The sequence below is a fragment of the Branchiostoma belcheri genome, unplaced genomic scaffold (assembly GCF_001625305.1).
Source record: "Branchiostoma belcheri isolate BF01 breed outbred unplaced genomic scaffold, Haploidv18h27 scaffold186, whole genome shotgun sequence".
NCBI classification, from domain to species: Eukaryota; Metazoa; Chordata; class Leptocardii; order Amphioxiformes; family Branchiostomatidae; genus Branchiostoma; species Branchiostoma belcheri.
Window position 1 is genome coordinate 363,691 of NW_017803335.1, and position 14,553 is coordinate 378,243.

At 39.7% G+C, this 14,553-nt stretch overlaps 1 protein-coding gene across 4 annotated transcripts in view; it reads right to left on the minus strand.

Annotated features, from left to right (window-relative positions):
* Positions 1 to 14,544, minus strand: part of LOC109467650 (telomeric repeat-binding factor 2-interacting protein 1-like) — an 18,462-nt gene extending 3,918 nt beyond the window's left edge. The window contains exons 1-11 of one of the 4 annotated variants that reach the window (XM_019765690.1): positions 14,383 to 14,544; positions 8,879 to 8,928; positions 8,434 to 8,538; positions 6,496 to 6,564; positions 6,113 to 6,230; positions 3,718 to 4,084; positions 2,180 to 2,331; positions 1,544 to 1,784; positions 1,274 to 1,471; positions 802 to 884; positions 103 to 217 (exon numbers count right to left, since the gene is read on the minus strand). In XM_019765690.1, coding sequence (XP_019621249.1) covers positions 103 to 217; positions 802 to 884; positions 1,274 to 1,471; positions 1,544 to 1,784; positions 2,180 to 2,331; positions 3,718 to 4,084; positions 6,113 to 6,230; positions 6,496 to 6,564; positions 8,434 to 8,538; positions 8,879 to 8,928; positions 14,383 to 14,505 — 1,621 coding nt within the window. In that variant the 5' untranslated portion in view covers positions 14,506 to 14,544. Of the gene's footprint in view, positions 1 to 102; positions 218 to 801; positions 885 to 1,273; positions 1,785 to 2,179; positions 2,332 to 3,717; positions 4,085 to 6,112; positions 6,231 to 6,495; positions 6,565 to 8,433; positions 8,539 to 8,878; positions 8,929 to 14,382 lie in introns of all 4 variants that reach the window. The other 3 variants (XM_019765689.1, XM_019765692.1, XM_019765691.1) reach the window with 3 other exon arrangements.
* Between the last annotated feature and the right edge of the window lie 9 nt (positions 14,545 to 14,553).

Consider the following 14,553-nt stretch of genomic DNA (forward strand, 5'->3'; position numbering starts at 1 on the left):
AGAATTTCAGGTTACTCATTTTTATCATACTTTTCACTCACGCAAACCGCCGGGTGGTGCCCGGGCTGTGACCTGTGACCTTTAAGTGTTACCCAGACTCACCATCAGGTCTCCTGCCAGTGCGGAGGAATGTTCTAGTGGCGCCCACATGTCCACAGTTGTAGTACAGTGCACGTGTGGCCATCAGCAGAGAAATGTCAAACTCGATCATCAACTCCTGCACACAAACAAAAACGTGCTGGACACTCCAGAATCAAAATTATCATTCAAACCAAAAAATTAAAATGCACCATTGGCTTTTTGACAAAATATTTATACTAAACACACAACGAAAGTTCAGCTATGCTGGGGAGCTTTCGAGACGTACTCTGTCTCTTCATCAACCCGATTAAGATCTCGTCTTGGAGTTCTCTTGTCACGTGACTTGATGAGATAATCACATGACAAGAGACAGTCATATACAGTTTTTGGGTTGTGCCCCTCGCCTTAAGGCCAAATCAATTTAATTTCATGGTTCAGCCAGTGTACAGAAAGTGTGAAATGGAGCGATATGGAACGAAATATGAAAAAAAAAAACAATGTATATCATCGACAGCAGAAAGTACACTGTACAAAGAAAGGGAAATGAGAAAAAACAGCCAGCTTATAGAATCATATTGTTTCTTGAGGTGATTGCTTGGGCAAGCTTGACTGTACGTATTCATTGATAAATGACAATGTACATGTATCTATGACTAGAAAACCTCCTCCAGACTTAACTACTCCTTTTAAGATTATAAATGTCTACATTCCAATACCTACCTTGATTTTCACACATCCTTCCAGGACAGTCAATAAGTGAGCTTCATCCTCCTCATCCCTCTTCTGCTTATTTTGCCTCGTTCCTGTTTGAAATAGTTATTTTGTTAACTTGAATTAGTTCAGTCTGTATAATTTTAAAGTTTGTTATGTAGAGTTGTGAGACAGAGTTGGTCATGTGGAGCTGTGACAGTGTGAGACAGAGTTGGTCATGTGGAGCTGTGAGTGTGACAGTGTGAGACAGAGTTGGTCATGTGGAGCTGTGACAGTGTGAGACAGAGTTGGTCATGTGGAGCTGTGACAGTGTGAGACAGAGTTGGTCATGTGGAGCTGTGACAGTGTGAGACAGAGTTGGTCATGTGGAGCTGTGACAGTGTGAGACAGAGTTGGTCATGTGGAGCTGTGAGATAGTAGAGTTGGTAATGTGAAGCTGTGAGACAGTAGAACTTGGTAATGTAAAGCTGTTCACCCTCACCATTTTCCTTTTGTTCATCGTCACCATCTACTTTCTGTCCATCCTCACCATCTTCCTTTTGCTCATCTTCACCATCTTTCTTCTGTTCATCCTTACCATCTTCCTTCTGTCCATCCTCACCACCCTCTTTCTGCTCATCCTTACCATTTTCCTTCTGTCCATCTTCACCATCTTTCTTCTGTCCATCTTCACCATCTTCCTTCTGTTTGTCCTCAATATCTTCCATCTGTCCATCCTTACCATCTTCCATCTGTTCATCCTCACCATCATTCTTCTGTCCATCTTCACCATCTTTCTTCTGTCCATCCTCACCATCTTCCATCTGTTCGTCCTCACCATCTTCCTTCTGTTTATCCTCACCATCTTCCCTCTGTCCACCGTCCTCCTGTTCTTTTTGTATACGCCCACCATCTACACCTTTTACTTGATGTTTGTCGTGCTCTTCCCCATCCTTGGCATCATTTTGATGAAGCTTGATTCTCTTCTCTGGTGGTGTGTCCTCTTCTTTCACCTAGACATTGTACATAGGTGGAAGCGAACATACAGTCATTTTTAGCAGTTTCAATATTTTGAGATATTTCAAAATGGCCTGAACCCCCATTTTGAGCACAGTTTCTAATCTATAAAATCATTCAATGTAGAAAAAAACTGATTTGTTTGAATACATGACATCATTAAAACTGTTCGAACGATACCATGGAACTTCTGAACATTCAACTTCTGACATTATTAATTATGCTTCTAACTTCCAACAAGGATCTGACTTCCGGAAGTCAGCATAGCGGATCATTCATCTGATAGAAGTCGATGAGTTCAACTAGAAAATTCATGGTGAAATTTCCCTCTAAACTATTAAACTCTGGTAAGACAGTAGCAGATGTACATCTTTCTTGATTTTACCAGTACCTTTTTCACATCAACTGCTAGGACTGACAGATGGTTATCCATATCATCACTAGTAGTACTGCAGGCTGACAGCATACTCTGGACATCAGGGGTAGACTGCAGTGCTCCGACCCCAGCAACAACCGTCATCTCTAGACCTCTGCCGCAGACACCTTGTATATACACACGTCTGTCATGAATCAAGGTTCTTACCAGAATTTTTTTTCACAATGTGGAGGTCAAGTACAGAAGAACAACTTTCCGCAGCATGGAGTCCCAAAGACCACATTAGGGGGTCTGGTATTCTCCCCAAAAAATTAAAAACCCTCTGAGACACTATTTCTACCTTATTGAGGGACAAATTTTGAAAACACGTTTTCCCTCTGTTATAGCTTTATTCTGAACTCAGATTTAGGAAGGGTCACAAGGTTCTCCTCAAAAAGGAACACCCTACGCTGGTTGAAAGTTGTAAGGAGCTAAATGACAGTATATCCAAAAAGGAGACTCCTATGGCCAAACAGCCTAGTGAGAATGCTGTAAATATCATGTGTGGCTAATGGTGTTTGATGACAAATAATGATTCACAAAGATAAATGTCTTCACATGAGGAGATAGTCAAACCTGCCAAGGTGACCACCTCTTCAAGCTGGCCACCTGGCCGAGGTGACCGCTTTTTCTTGGTCCCAAAAATTTTCCCCATTGATGCAAGCATTAAGGGACCTGTCCAAGGTGATCACGTGGCCAACGCGACTGTGACCGCCCTGAGAAGGCCCGATACCTGCCCGCATGGTGGACACATCATTTTCAATTACAATGTAGGCCACACCGACTTAATTTTATGGATGACATCCGCACGCGCATTGATTTTCGCCTGATCTTGAAAAAAAAAGATCACGTCTTCCGAGGCCCTGACCATGGTAGCCCATTTTTGGTTAGCGACAACGAAGACGGTTGTAACTCTGGAGGACAGCACCCAGGCCAGGCTACCAGAGCTCCAGGAGTCAAGAACTCAGTACATACCTACAGTGTCGATTCATAAATTCTGCAAAAATCCAGCATGTGTCGGCTTGTCATATACGTCGCTATGTAATACGCCAAATTCACAATACCGGCTTTGTATTCCTGTGGTTTAGTAGCATTTTTATTTTTGGCCGGATTTTTCTTTTTTTCGCCCGCGCGCACTAGTACGGGGGTCTTCAGAGGATGTCATCCATAAAATCAAGTCGGTGTGGCCTTGTATTGATTATTGATGATAATAAGAAATCATGGAGAAACCAGCCAGTTTACTCCACTGCTGGATGATGTTTTTGTTCGACGTAAATTGTTCCATGTGCCACCCTCTTCACATGCATTCACCACAGAACTGAAGATGCTCACAGCATGCCTACAGCATTTGAAAACCATTGATGTCTCAGTCATGTTGTGAGGTGACCCTCTTCAAGGAGACCACTTTTCTTTGGTCCCCTGGGTGGGGGCTTGAACTACTTTAACTGTATACTTGGTCTTGGTTTAGACTAAATCTGGCACAGCTATATTTTGATCATTTGAAGGATGCTTACCTTCTACCTGGCAGACCTTCTGTCCTGGTCTTAGTGGACTTCTTGTGAGAGGTGTGCTGACCAGGGCGGGATCTTGGCCAATATTGGAACTACTAGTTACAACTGAGTCTTCTGTAAGGTTAGCAGGATCCTGCTGCTCCTCAGCAGACGAATCAAATGTGTCTATGTCCAGGTTGCCATCTTTGTCAGAATCGCCACTATGAAGCTCCACCAAATCATCATCATCATCCTCCATTGTCGAATTTTCATCCATCCTGAACTGAAGCTTGGAATACTTCAACCTGTCTGTCATATTGAACAGGTGCTCCTTGCCTTTCAGGTGCTTCAGGTAGTGGTCTCTCATAGCATGCCAGGAGTGTTTGGTCACCTGGGGTAGACATATACTACATGTATATACAGTAGGTAGGTCTGTGTACCAGTACTGTGCCATGAAAAATTGATAAGGTACAGGTCCAAACAAGAGTTCCACGATCTCATACCATCGCCAAATGATGTTAACCCTTGAGGTTGACGAATTATTTAATCATTGATTTTGTAAGAGCCTCATTTGCATGGATTATATCAGTTGATCGTATTCTCTACCCAATGACAACCGTATCTTAACAAAAAGGCTATTATAGCACTGCCTTATAAATTATACAAATGAGGTCATGATTTGAATAAATTATGTTTATTGATGTTCGCACCCACTTAACTTTCAAATGTAGCAAGTATGAAATTCCCAGCAGTTACAACTATGAAATTATGAACATTTCGCATTAATTATGCAAATTAGCTCATTACATAATCTATATCCTCCGATGTTTTTTCGTTCTCAATTACATGTCACAAGTGTTTCATAGTCCTATTATCGAACAAAGTAGATTTATAGAATTTCCTCATTAATTATGCAAATTAGCTTCTGATTTGCATAATTGTCATCTTATTATGTCAAGCATCACTTCAGCTACCTACATACCAAAAGTCACGACAATCCGTCAACCGGTTCTTGAGTTATCCTCCTTCGAGGATTTTTCAAGAAACGCTCCTGCAGTTTCAGAACAAGCCGCTAGGGGGCCCAAACTCATGTCACTTCTTCCCTACCCCAAGAGCTATCTACCAACCAAAATTCGTGACCCTAGCATGTCCAGATCATGAGATATCAAAACCGGAAGTTCTGCTGCAGTACCAAAAAAAGCTGCCAGGGGGCCGAGATTCCAATCATTTATAGGTCTCATCAAGACCTACCAACCTACCAAGTATCATGGCAATGCATATCTAGTTTCTTGAGTTATGCGGTTCACAGACAAACGGACAGACGGACAAACGCTACTGAAAACGTAACCTTCTTGCCGAAGGTAAATAGCTAATCCCTACTGTACCGTACTAGTATAAAATAAACTTACACTATTTCATTTGGTTAATTGTGGTCTAGCTGGTCCCCATTGAGATAGGACAGTGTGTTTGTGTTACAGACTGGCAGTGGCAAACTATCCTGAAAGATCTGTTATTGTCTTTCGTGCATCAACAAGGGCATGCCCGCAGACGGTGTATAAAATTACGTGCCGATTACACAAAGAGAACCCAGTGTTTTGACTGCGAACACGAAAAATCAGCTCTTCACAACACTCCGTCCGACACTAAGGCTGAAAAAGGAGATGGAATTTGGAATATACTAATTGTAGAAATACAAATGTTATGACACAAGTCACACAAGTTGAATAAAAGAACACAGTGTAACAAGAAACAAGTCTTCTATTCGTCATAAAGATAAATTTAACAAAACAGCAGTAGTCGCCCTGTTCTGATTCTTTCCTTTATCACATCTTCTCTTATTATATTTTGCGACACTGTCGTAACACTTTCATCAGAATACAGTAAGTTTTTTTCCATTAACAGTCCAAAATCAAATAACGTAGGGTGGGGGTCTAACACGGGTGACGGCGCGTCTGTAAAATCTGTGGCGAACCCTTTCAGGGTGTTCTGTAGTATAAAAAGAGTACAGAGATTCTTTTGTACTTTAGACCAAATTGATTATTAAAAAGAGTAAAGAATACACATGTTCATTTCTCTAGAACAATGTACCTCTGACGAAGACATGAATTCTCCGACCTCTAGTTAGTTTATGTCACTTTGATCCGGTACACGTACATGTGGTATGAGGCCACCAAGGTAGGAGGTGAAGACTAAAACATCTTAATTTTACCCATATCTGGTCTTAGACTTCTCCATAAACAAAAAGGTACTGTTAAATGCAAAGTTTCTGTAAGTTCTTATTGAAGCAGTTCAGAATGACATGTCAGGAAAAATCAACACTTGTAAATTGGGTCAGAAGGTTGAAGTGAATACCGAGTGGTTTGGTTGAAAATTCTAGTGAATTAATTTCTTCGATTAATTCTCATTATAAACACTATACCTTATACAGCTCCATCTCCTTCCATATCTTATTGCCAGCCACTGGTCTGCCTGGGTCAGAGTTCTCTGCCACATACTTCAATATAGCTACCTTCTCACTCTTCAGGAATGGCTCACGACTGAAAACAGTAATACTGTAGCTTCACTGTACGATTCTCATCAGTACAAACTAACTGTTTCAATGTAATTACATTTGTACTATGCAGCTTATTATAAAAAAGTAATAATTAAAGAGTAATTATTGATATTTACTTTGGACCACAGCCAAATCACAATATACATGTAATGTTACATGTAGTTTTGGATAAACCAGTATTGTGATAAGTTCTGAATTCAAAACAATGTTACAAAATGATCCTATGGACAACTTATAAGTCATCATACCCCTTTCCGGAAGCTTTCATGGCCACTGATCTTTTGGAGGAGGAGACTGTAGAACTCATGCCCTTCAATCTGGAAATGTAATAAATACATGTATATCATTATCAAACCAGTATACTAGTCAGCATCTCATCCATCTTTCCATCATTTGAATCATTTTGACGGAAATTTCACAGCTCTGATGATGGACAAAAATTTTGCTCAATCCGTCATCTTTGACGGACACAAATCAGCATATAAAGATATGAAACGAGATGTCATTAAACTATGCTTAGTCTGTCAGCAAAATTTACCCCTGTAACTTTTTGGGTCTCAGGACAAACTAATGTTCAAGTCTATCTCTAACTGTTAAATCTATTAACTTTACCACTTAAGGGAGATAGAAGACACAGTGCCGAGTCGATCACAATTGTATGGGTTGTTGTATTGTGCTTGACTACTACAGAAACTACAACAGATCAAATGGTCTAGTTTAAGTTACAGTCTTAGAGTTACGGGTTTAGTTACAGATGAGAACTATGTATAATCTATAACGGAGTTAACTAGTGTATGTGTTGACTAAGCTGAGTTCTGGTCTTGAATACATTCAAAAGCAAGCGGGCTAACTTAAATTATTCCTACTAGCTGCTCTCACCAGCTGACTAGTGGCTAATGCTAATGACAGGGCTCAAAATAATTTTTTTCAGGTACATGCAAAATTGCACATTAGCAAAAATTTTAGGTGCAGTTTCAAAAATTTATGTGCAAAATTATATGGTAAAGGTTAGACATCCACGTAATAAGAATAAACAAAAAAAAACAGTTACTTAAGCAACTGGATATGATTTTGGAAATGGTCAGACTTTTCAGTTAGCTTTCCACTACCTTTCGTCAGTGACACAGTCTAAGAGACCACAGGACAATGGCTGGTTTATAAGCACAAGCTATTGATTGATATGCAAAAATAAGTGAAGACCATTTTTATGGAAGTCCAAAAGGAAATAAAAGTTACACAAGTCAAGACAAGGACGATGCAAATTAGTCAAAAAGCGCCTTTTGTTTCAGAATAGGAGCATAAGACTAGTGTTGTCTGTCCTGGGAGCTAATCTTTGCCTTCATGCCCCCCTCCTGCTCTAGGTGCAAAATTGCACATTCAAAATATTTTTAAGTGCAAATCTTGAAAATCATGTGCATTTTGCACATTGCACATAGATATTTTGAGCCCTGTAATGAACATGTAGATGAGCTAAGGATCTAAACTGGCAGCCCTATTCACACTGCGCGATCATTGGATCAAGCCTCCAATGACGTTATCCTATACAGTAACTATATGGGCATAGACTGATTCCCCTGCACTGCCGGTTACTGAAATCCTCCGCTACGGTGAGATGTGTGGACTATTGAAGCTTGTGACATGAACAACACAGGCAGATATGGATTATGCAAATGAAGACTTAATTTGCATAATTAATGAGAAAATGTTATAATTCCATTGTGATAACTACCTGGAGTTTCATACTTGGGCATTTAAAAGTTAAGTGCAGGTGAACATCATTAAACATAACTTATTCCAATAAGGACCTCATTTGCATAATTTATGAGGAAATGCTATCATGACATTCTTTGTTAAGATAAGACTGTCTTTAAGACTGTCATTAGGTGAATAACATGATCAACTGATATAATTCATGCAAATGGGGATCTTCAGACCTTGTTTTCATGATTAATGAAAATCATTTAAAATTCGTCAACATTCCTCAAGGCCCAAGGGTAACATCATTTGGCAAAGGTATGAGATCGTGGAACTCTAGGTACTTGTGACATTGACTGTTATCACTTATTAAGTATAAAAGAAATAAAATAGTTTTGAACAGTCCTAAGTATGATCCACACTTCTTAGTATGTTCAATGTTACCTGTACCAGTGCAGGTATGCTGAAAAAAAATTCAAGCCCTGACTTACTTATAGTTTTCCAAAGGTAGTAAGGTGTTCTTCTCCACACAGTCCAGTATATATCTGTAGGAATAATTGTTGTCTCCAGTTACTGACTGTCCTTCTGCTGCCAGTCTACAGGGACACAAGATTGAAGGTAAGACTTGGACAATTAACATACATGTAGTTACACACACTCGTCCAGTGTTCTAGCCAGCCTGAATTTGTTTTTCTGTCATCTCAATTTTGTTTGAGTCACATTGACGTCACATTACGCAGTTGATACATGTGACTCGGAGAGCAGTGGATCGTAAGTTGCAGGAAGTCTGTGCCGCCCCCCGTCTTTGTTGAGGGAAGGTTATAGTGCCCAAATGTACATATAGAATCTGAACATATGGCCTATTTATTCCCTCGTGCAAAAAAAAGTATGTTACATAATACTAGTATTATGTTACATGTAAACAAATGTACTTACTTGACAGTGTTTTCGTCCCGATCTCTACTGGTTAATATTCCACCTCCATGCTACATGGAAAAAGCAAGTGTAGCAACATGTTAACATAGTATAGCAGCAACACGTTGTTCATGTCTTTCAATTCTTATTCACAACAGTTACTCCAATTGGGTGACTGTGATCATGACATTTTCATTTTGGCTCTCCTGTCACAGTAAAAGGCAAAACAAACAAGAATTCGGAGACCTCATACCCCCATGAAATATGTAGAATTTTTGCAAAATGTTTGTTATTTGTCTCATTGATTATTGAAATAAGGTCATAATTACCATACTCTCACCCCTCGAATAAACGTACCGGTATGTTTATTTTTTTTCGCCTTGAAATCCGCCCGGTACGTTCTTATTTTAGACGGTACGTTTATTTTTTTTCAGAATCAAAAAAAGTTCTGGGCAAATTTGCGGTCATGAACAAAAAAGTACGTAACAGTTACCATTTCTCTGCGCCGACAGCAGAGTTAAAATGTCACAAAAAGCACATGTCTGAACGTAAGAAGGAAGTTCCTGCTACAAATAATACATTTAAGTCTTTTTGTAGTAACTTGTTGCGGTATTCTAGCGGGAACTTTTCATTTTTGTCGTTAGTTCTGCCAGTACGCAAGAAGATCCGACAAGACCTAGGGTGGCCTCTCTGGGGTTGAACGTCCGTGAATAAACTAGTAACTCTCGTGTCCCTTTTTTTTGTTGCCCCGAACATCCACCCGGTCCGATCTCATTTTGGACGGTGCATATAATAATTTTTCAAAATCGGGGCATAGTTAACAAAGTTCTGCCCATGCATATATGACATGTTGCAAAGTGGCCGCTACTTTGGGTGGATGCGTCCGGGCATCGTGGCTTTCCAAAAACTTACACCCAGAAAAAATGTTTTCTCCAAGAGGGCATGTACTTTCAATGCTGTTAACTTGCAAACTATTCATATCAATTACACATCAAAATGTTTAAAAATGTTCTTGTCCCCCTACTAGAGAATGAACCATTCTTCCAAGAACTTGCCAAAAATATATTGTGGCCCCGCCTCCCATCATTTGCATACTAACACAAACTTCAAAGCTTGCTACATTTTGTAAGTGAAACCTGAGACCCTTGAGATTGTGGCAGTGTTGCAAATTGTTGACATCGTGTGAACTATGTGTGTGTCAATTGAAAACTGAAGTTTTTTAAAGGTATAAAAATGAAATACCATTCAAAATCTAACATTATATTCTATATTTGATTCTTTTCCCTATGACTTTTACACATTACTGCAAATTTGTATAGAGCATGTATTTAGCATATTGTAAATTTCTGTTGAACTTCAAACTCTATTCATGTAATTTTTCTTAACCTTAAAAATCAAGGACTCTTATTTCAAAACTTGATAGCATTGTTCCTACTCAATGCATGCATGCAATGCAATGATCAACAACAAATTGTATGAACTCAGAGTCAGGTCTCAATGTAGATGGATAATGTACTAAGATATAGATTAGACTGCACAACATATACATGTACTTCTCATTAACCTGTAAGAATGCAGGCTGATAATTTGGTAGTTTTCCAGGGGTATGTTTATTTGGGGGGGGGGTATATTTAGTAGGTTTTGAAGATTTCTCGGGGGTACTTTTATTCCGGGGGTATGTTTATTTGGGACCAGTATTTGCAAGGGACACATACACCGTGAGAACACATTTTAGTAGCATAAACATTGCTTACACATGTCAATTTAAAATTTTCTGGGGGGTACTTTTATTCCAGGGGGTACTTTTATTCGAGAGGTGAGAGTAGTTACCTCCATGAAATGTGTCATGGAGGTTATATTTTCAGTTGCGTTTATCTGTCCGTCCGTCCGTCTGTTGGTCAACAAGATAACTCAAGAACGCCTGGATGGATTGGTTTCATACTTGGTGTGTTGGTAGGGTGTGACGAAAACTGGAAATGATTAGATTTTGGTCCCCCTAGTGGCTTCCCTTGGTACTGCAGCGCAACTTCCGGTTTTGATATCTCGCGATCTGGACATGCTAGGGTCATGAAATTTTGATGGAAGGTAGCTCTTGTGCTTGGGAAGAAGTCTTATGAGTTTGGGCCCCCTAGCGGCTTGTTCTGGAACTGCAGGGCACTTTCTGGCGAAATGTTTAAAAGCCAATAAGTCCAGACAGGAACAACATATTTTCATTATTTTTGGTGTGTAGTTAGCTGTGAGAGAGATGTACATAATTAAATGCAAATTATGCAAATGAGGACTTTATTTGCATAATTAATGAGGAAATTCTATAAGTACAGTGTTTTACATTATACTACTTACATACATGTAATGTATGTAACCTATGGCAGGCGGAACTTCAACAGATACTAATTATGCAAATGATTACCTAATTTGCATAATTAATGCGAAAATTCTATGGTTTCGTAATGGTGAATGATGAGACATCTGTAAGTTAATCAAAATTTAACATACATCACGATGCATATATCATGTTAATGCAGAGGTCATTTGCACAATTTAAAGAAGAAATTTTACATTTACATATCAAGATCATATTTCATGGAGGTATGAGATCTCGGAATTCTAGTTTATTTATGGTTTTCTACACTCAAATTACAATATTTTGGGTGTGAAATTCCTACCCTTTGGCAATGTTTCATTTTAACATGTCCTCCTTAATTATGCAAATGACCTCTACATTAACATAATATATGCAGTGATGTTAACCTTTAAGTATCTTACGCATGTCACAATGTATAAAATTCCCATCATTCACCATTAATGAATCATAGAATTTTCACATTAATTATGCAAATTAGGTCATTATTTGCATAATTGGTATCTAATGATATTCCACCTGCCATAGATAACATTCATTAGGCCAGAGCAAGTAAATTTTATGGATGACATCCTCTGCAGATTCAAAATCTAATGCGAGCGGGCGAAAAAAAACAAGGCGGGCTTAAAAAACAAGGTTCCTACATTTTAAAATTTTGACTCAATCATTGCTAATTAATTGTACAAATGGTTTTGATTCAGTAGGAACATTACATATACACAGCCAGAATCACATATCACTGCATCAAAGTAAGAAACAAAACATTAAATCAGAGCCTTTTCTTCTTTCGTCTCTTTATAGTTATCTGCCAAACCACCTTCCGGCATGGCAACAGACATCTTTGCCTATTTTCGGCATGGTGACCACTGACCACTGTCAAATTAAAAAAATTCTTCAGAAGCACCTCTACATTTAAAAGGCTTTTGGGACTGGCCACACATAACCCATTGTTTTGAAGGGGGGGGCGGTGGAGTGAATCCTTCAGGCAGATACGAAGTTAGTTAATTTTACCAAGCCGCCACCTTCCCACTACTCACATACTGGAAACATTCCCACTACAAATTACCAGGTAAGATCACGTTAAAAATAAAACAAAACGCCTCTTTTCTTTCAATCACGAGACAAATAGTTTTGAAAAATAACTTGCTGCATCGTAGCTTTCATTGCTGTTTCATTCAACAAAAGTTCTCGTCGATTGTAAAATGATTGAACTCATCTGTTGTCTCTAGTACAGTATCAATGGTAGCGTTATCATAGCGTGCCAAAAATTGGCGTCGTAAGTCAGAAAATCCGCGGAAAAGAAACTCGTAACACGTATTCTCTCCTGCAAAACGGGGAGCCATTTTCTATGTAAGTAGCAGCTCGCGTTCTACGCTCTTATTGGTAGGACCGCTAGCAATGACGTCACATCGCCGGAATCTAATTCACTTCGCGTTCACACTCGCGAAGTTTGTTGGTTGGTTCCGCGGAGCGTTCCTCCTTGAGGTCAATGGAGGTCAAGCCGGTAGGCATACGTGCTTATTAGCAGCTTGGATGTTAGGCTGGAAAACACTCTGTATATAGCTATTATGAGTAACTGTTGGTTATGATAGTATTTGTGCTTTACTATGATTTATAAACCAACATGTTTGCGTTCTGTTGCCTGTATAAAGCAAAAATGAAAAACATTCTAACGTCAAACCAGAGGAATAACTTTTAAAAACTGGTAAATACGTCAGAGTTACAGTGTTTTTTTCCATTCAGACAAGCATAGACCAAGGAGGTTTAACTCCATGCATAGACAATGTATCCAGACTACCAGAGCGTTGGAAAAGGTTGTTAGCCCATGTATACTGCATATTAACCCATTACGCGGTCGGTTGCGGTCGGTTGAGGCCGGTTGAGGTATTTACATTGTAAGCATACCGATCAAGAACACTACATTACCCACTGCATTGATAGGTAGAAAAACTGTAACAACTTTCAAGTGAAGGGGGTTTCTTCATAGCCTCCTTCGCAGACTTGTTGGGTTACGGTAGCGGCATTATTATTTTTTTTGGTGAGTGACAAGAGTTATTCCGTGGAGGGACGATTTTGCCGCCGAGGGAGTTTTGCCACAGAGAGACAGTTTTGCGCCGGGGGCCTTGTCGCTCACTGAAAAAAGTTACACTGCCACCCAACAAGTCTGCGAAGGAGTTTAGTCTCTGCAACTGCGCTGGGGCCAAAAATCATGAGTTTAATAGCGTTATATATATATATATATATATATATATATATATATATATATATATANGTATATAGCTTATGAGTTGGTTATGATAGTATTTGTGCTTTACTATGATTTATAAACCAACATGTTTGCGTTCTGTTGCCTGTATAAAGCAAAAATGAAAAACATTCTAACGTCAAACCAGAGGAATAACTTTAAAAAACTGGTAAATACGTCAGAGTTACAGTTTTTTTCCATTCAGACAAGCTCATAGACCAAGGAGGTTTAACTCCATGCATAGACAATGTATCCAGACTACCAGAGCGTTGGAAAAGGTTGTTAGCCCATGTATACTGCATATTAACCCATTACGCGGTCGGTTGCGGTCGGTTGAGGCCGGTTGAGGTATTAACATTGTAGGCATACCGATCGGGAACACTACATTACCCACTGCATTGATAGGTAGAAAAACTGTAACAACTTTCAAGTGAAGGGGGTTTCTTCATAGCCTCCTTCGCAGACTTGTTGGGTTACGGTAGCGGCATTATTTATTTTTCGGTAGCCTTTCCGGTTATAATCGGAGAGCTTTCGGTCGGGCTTCGGTAATCGTGACGCTACCGAGCGTTCCCGACGGCGGTAGCGGACATTCCCGACTATATCCAAGATGGCGCCAGCTTGTGCCGACTAGCTATTTTACTACTTTTCTGTCGCGCTGTGGAATATTTAGGCTGATCTAAACATCGGCAACCCGGCCAATTGTGGAGTTATATTGTAGGGAAGCTCGGGACAGCAAAAAACCGGGTCAAAAACGGAGCATCGAGCAGCCAACGGGAAATGTGCAGTTCTGCCAATGGATCTTTCCACGACTATTGCTGAGGGTAATGCAATGTAAGCCCGAATCAATAGTCGCCACGGCTAGGCCACGTAGATTTCATAATACGAAGGAAACTTCTCTACGATGCACAAATGGTTCACCTTGACCAAAGGGTGTATCTGGGTTTTAACCTCTCCTGGCAGGCAGTAAAATGTAAGTGGACGTCCGTCCTGTGTTTGGAATAGCACATTGCTATGAATGAACTCCGAAGTAGACCCCGCCATTTTTCATACCGCTCAGGCTGGATCATTACTAGACCGGATACAAACAAC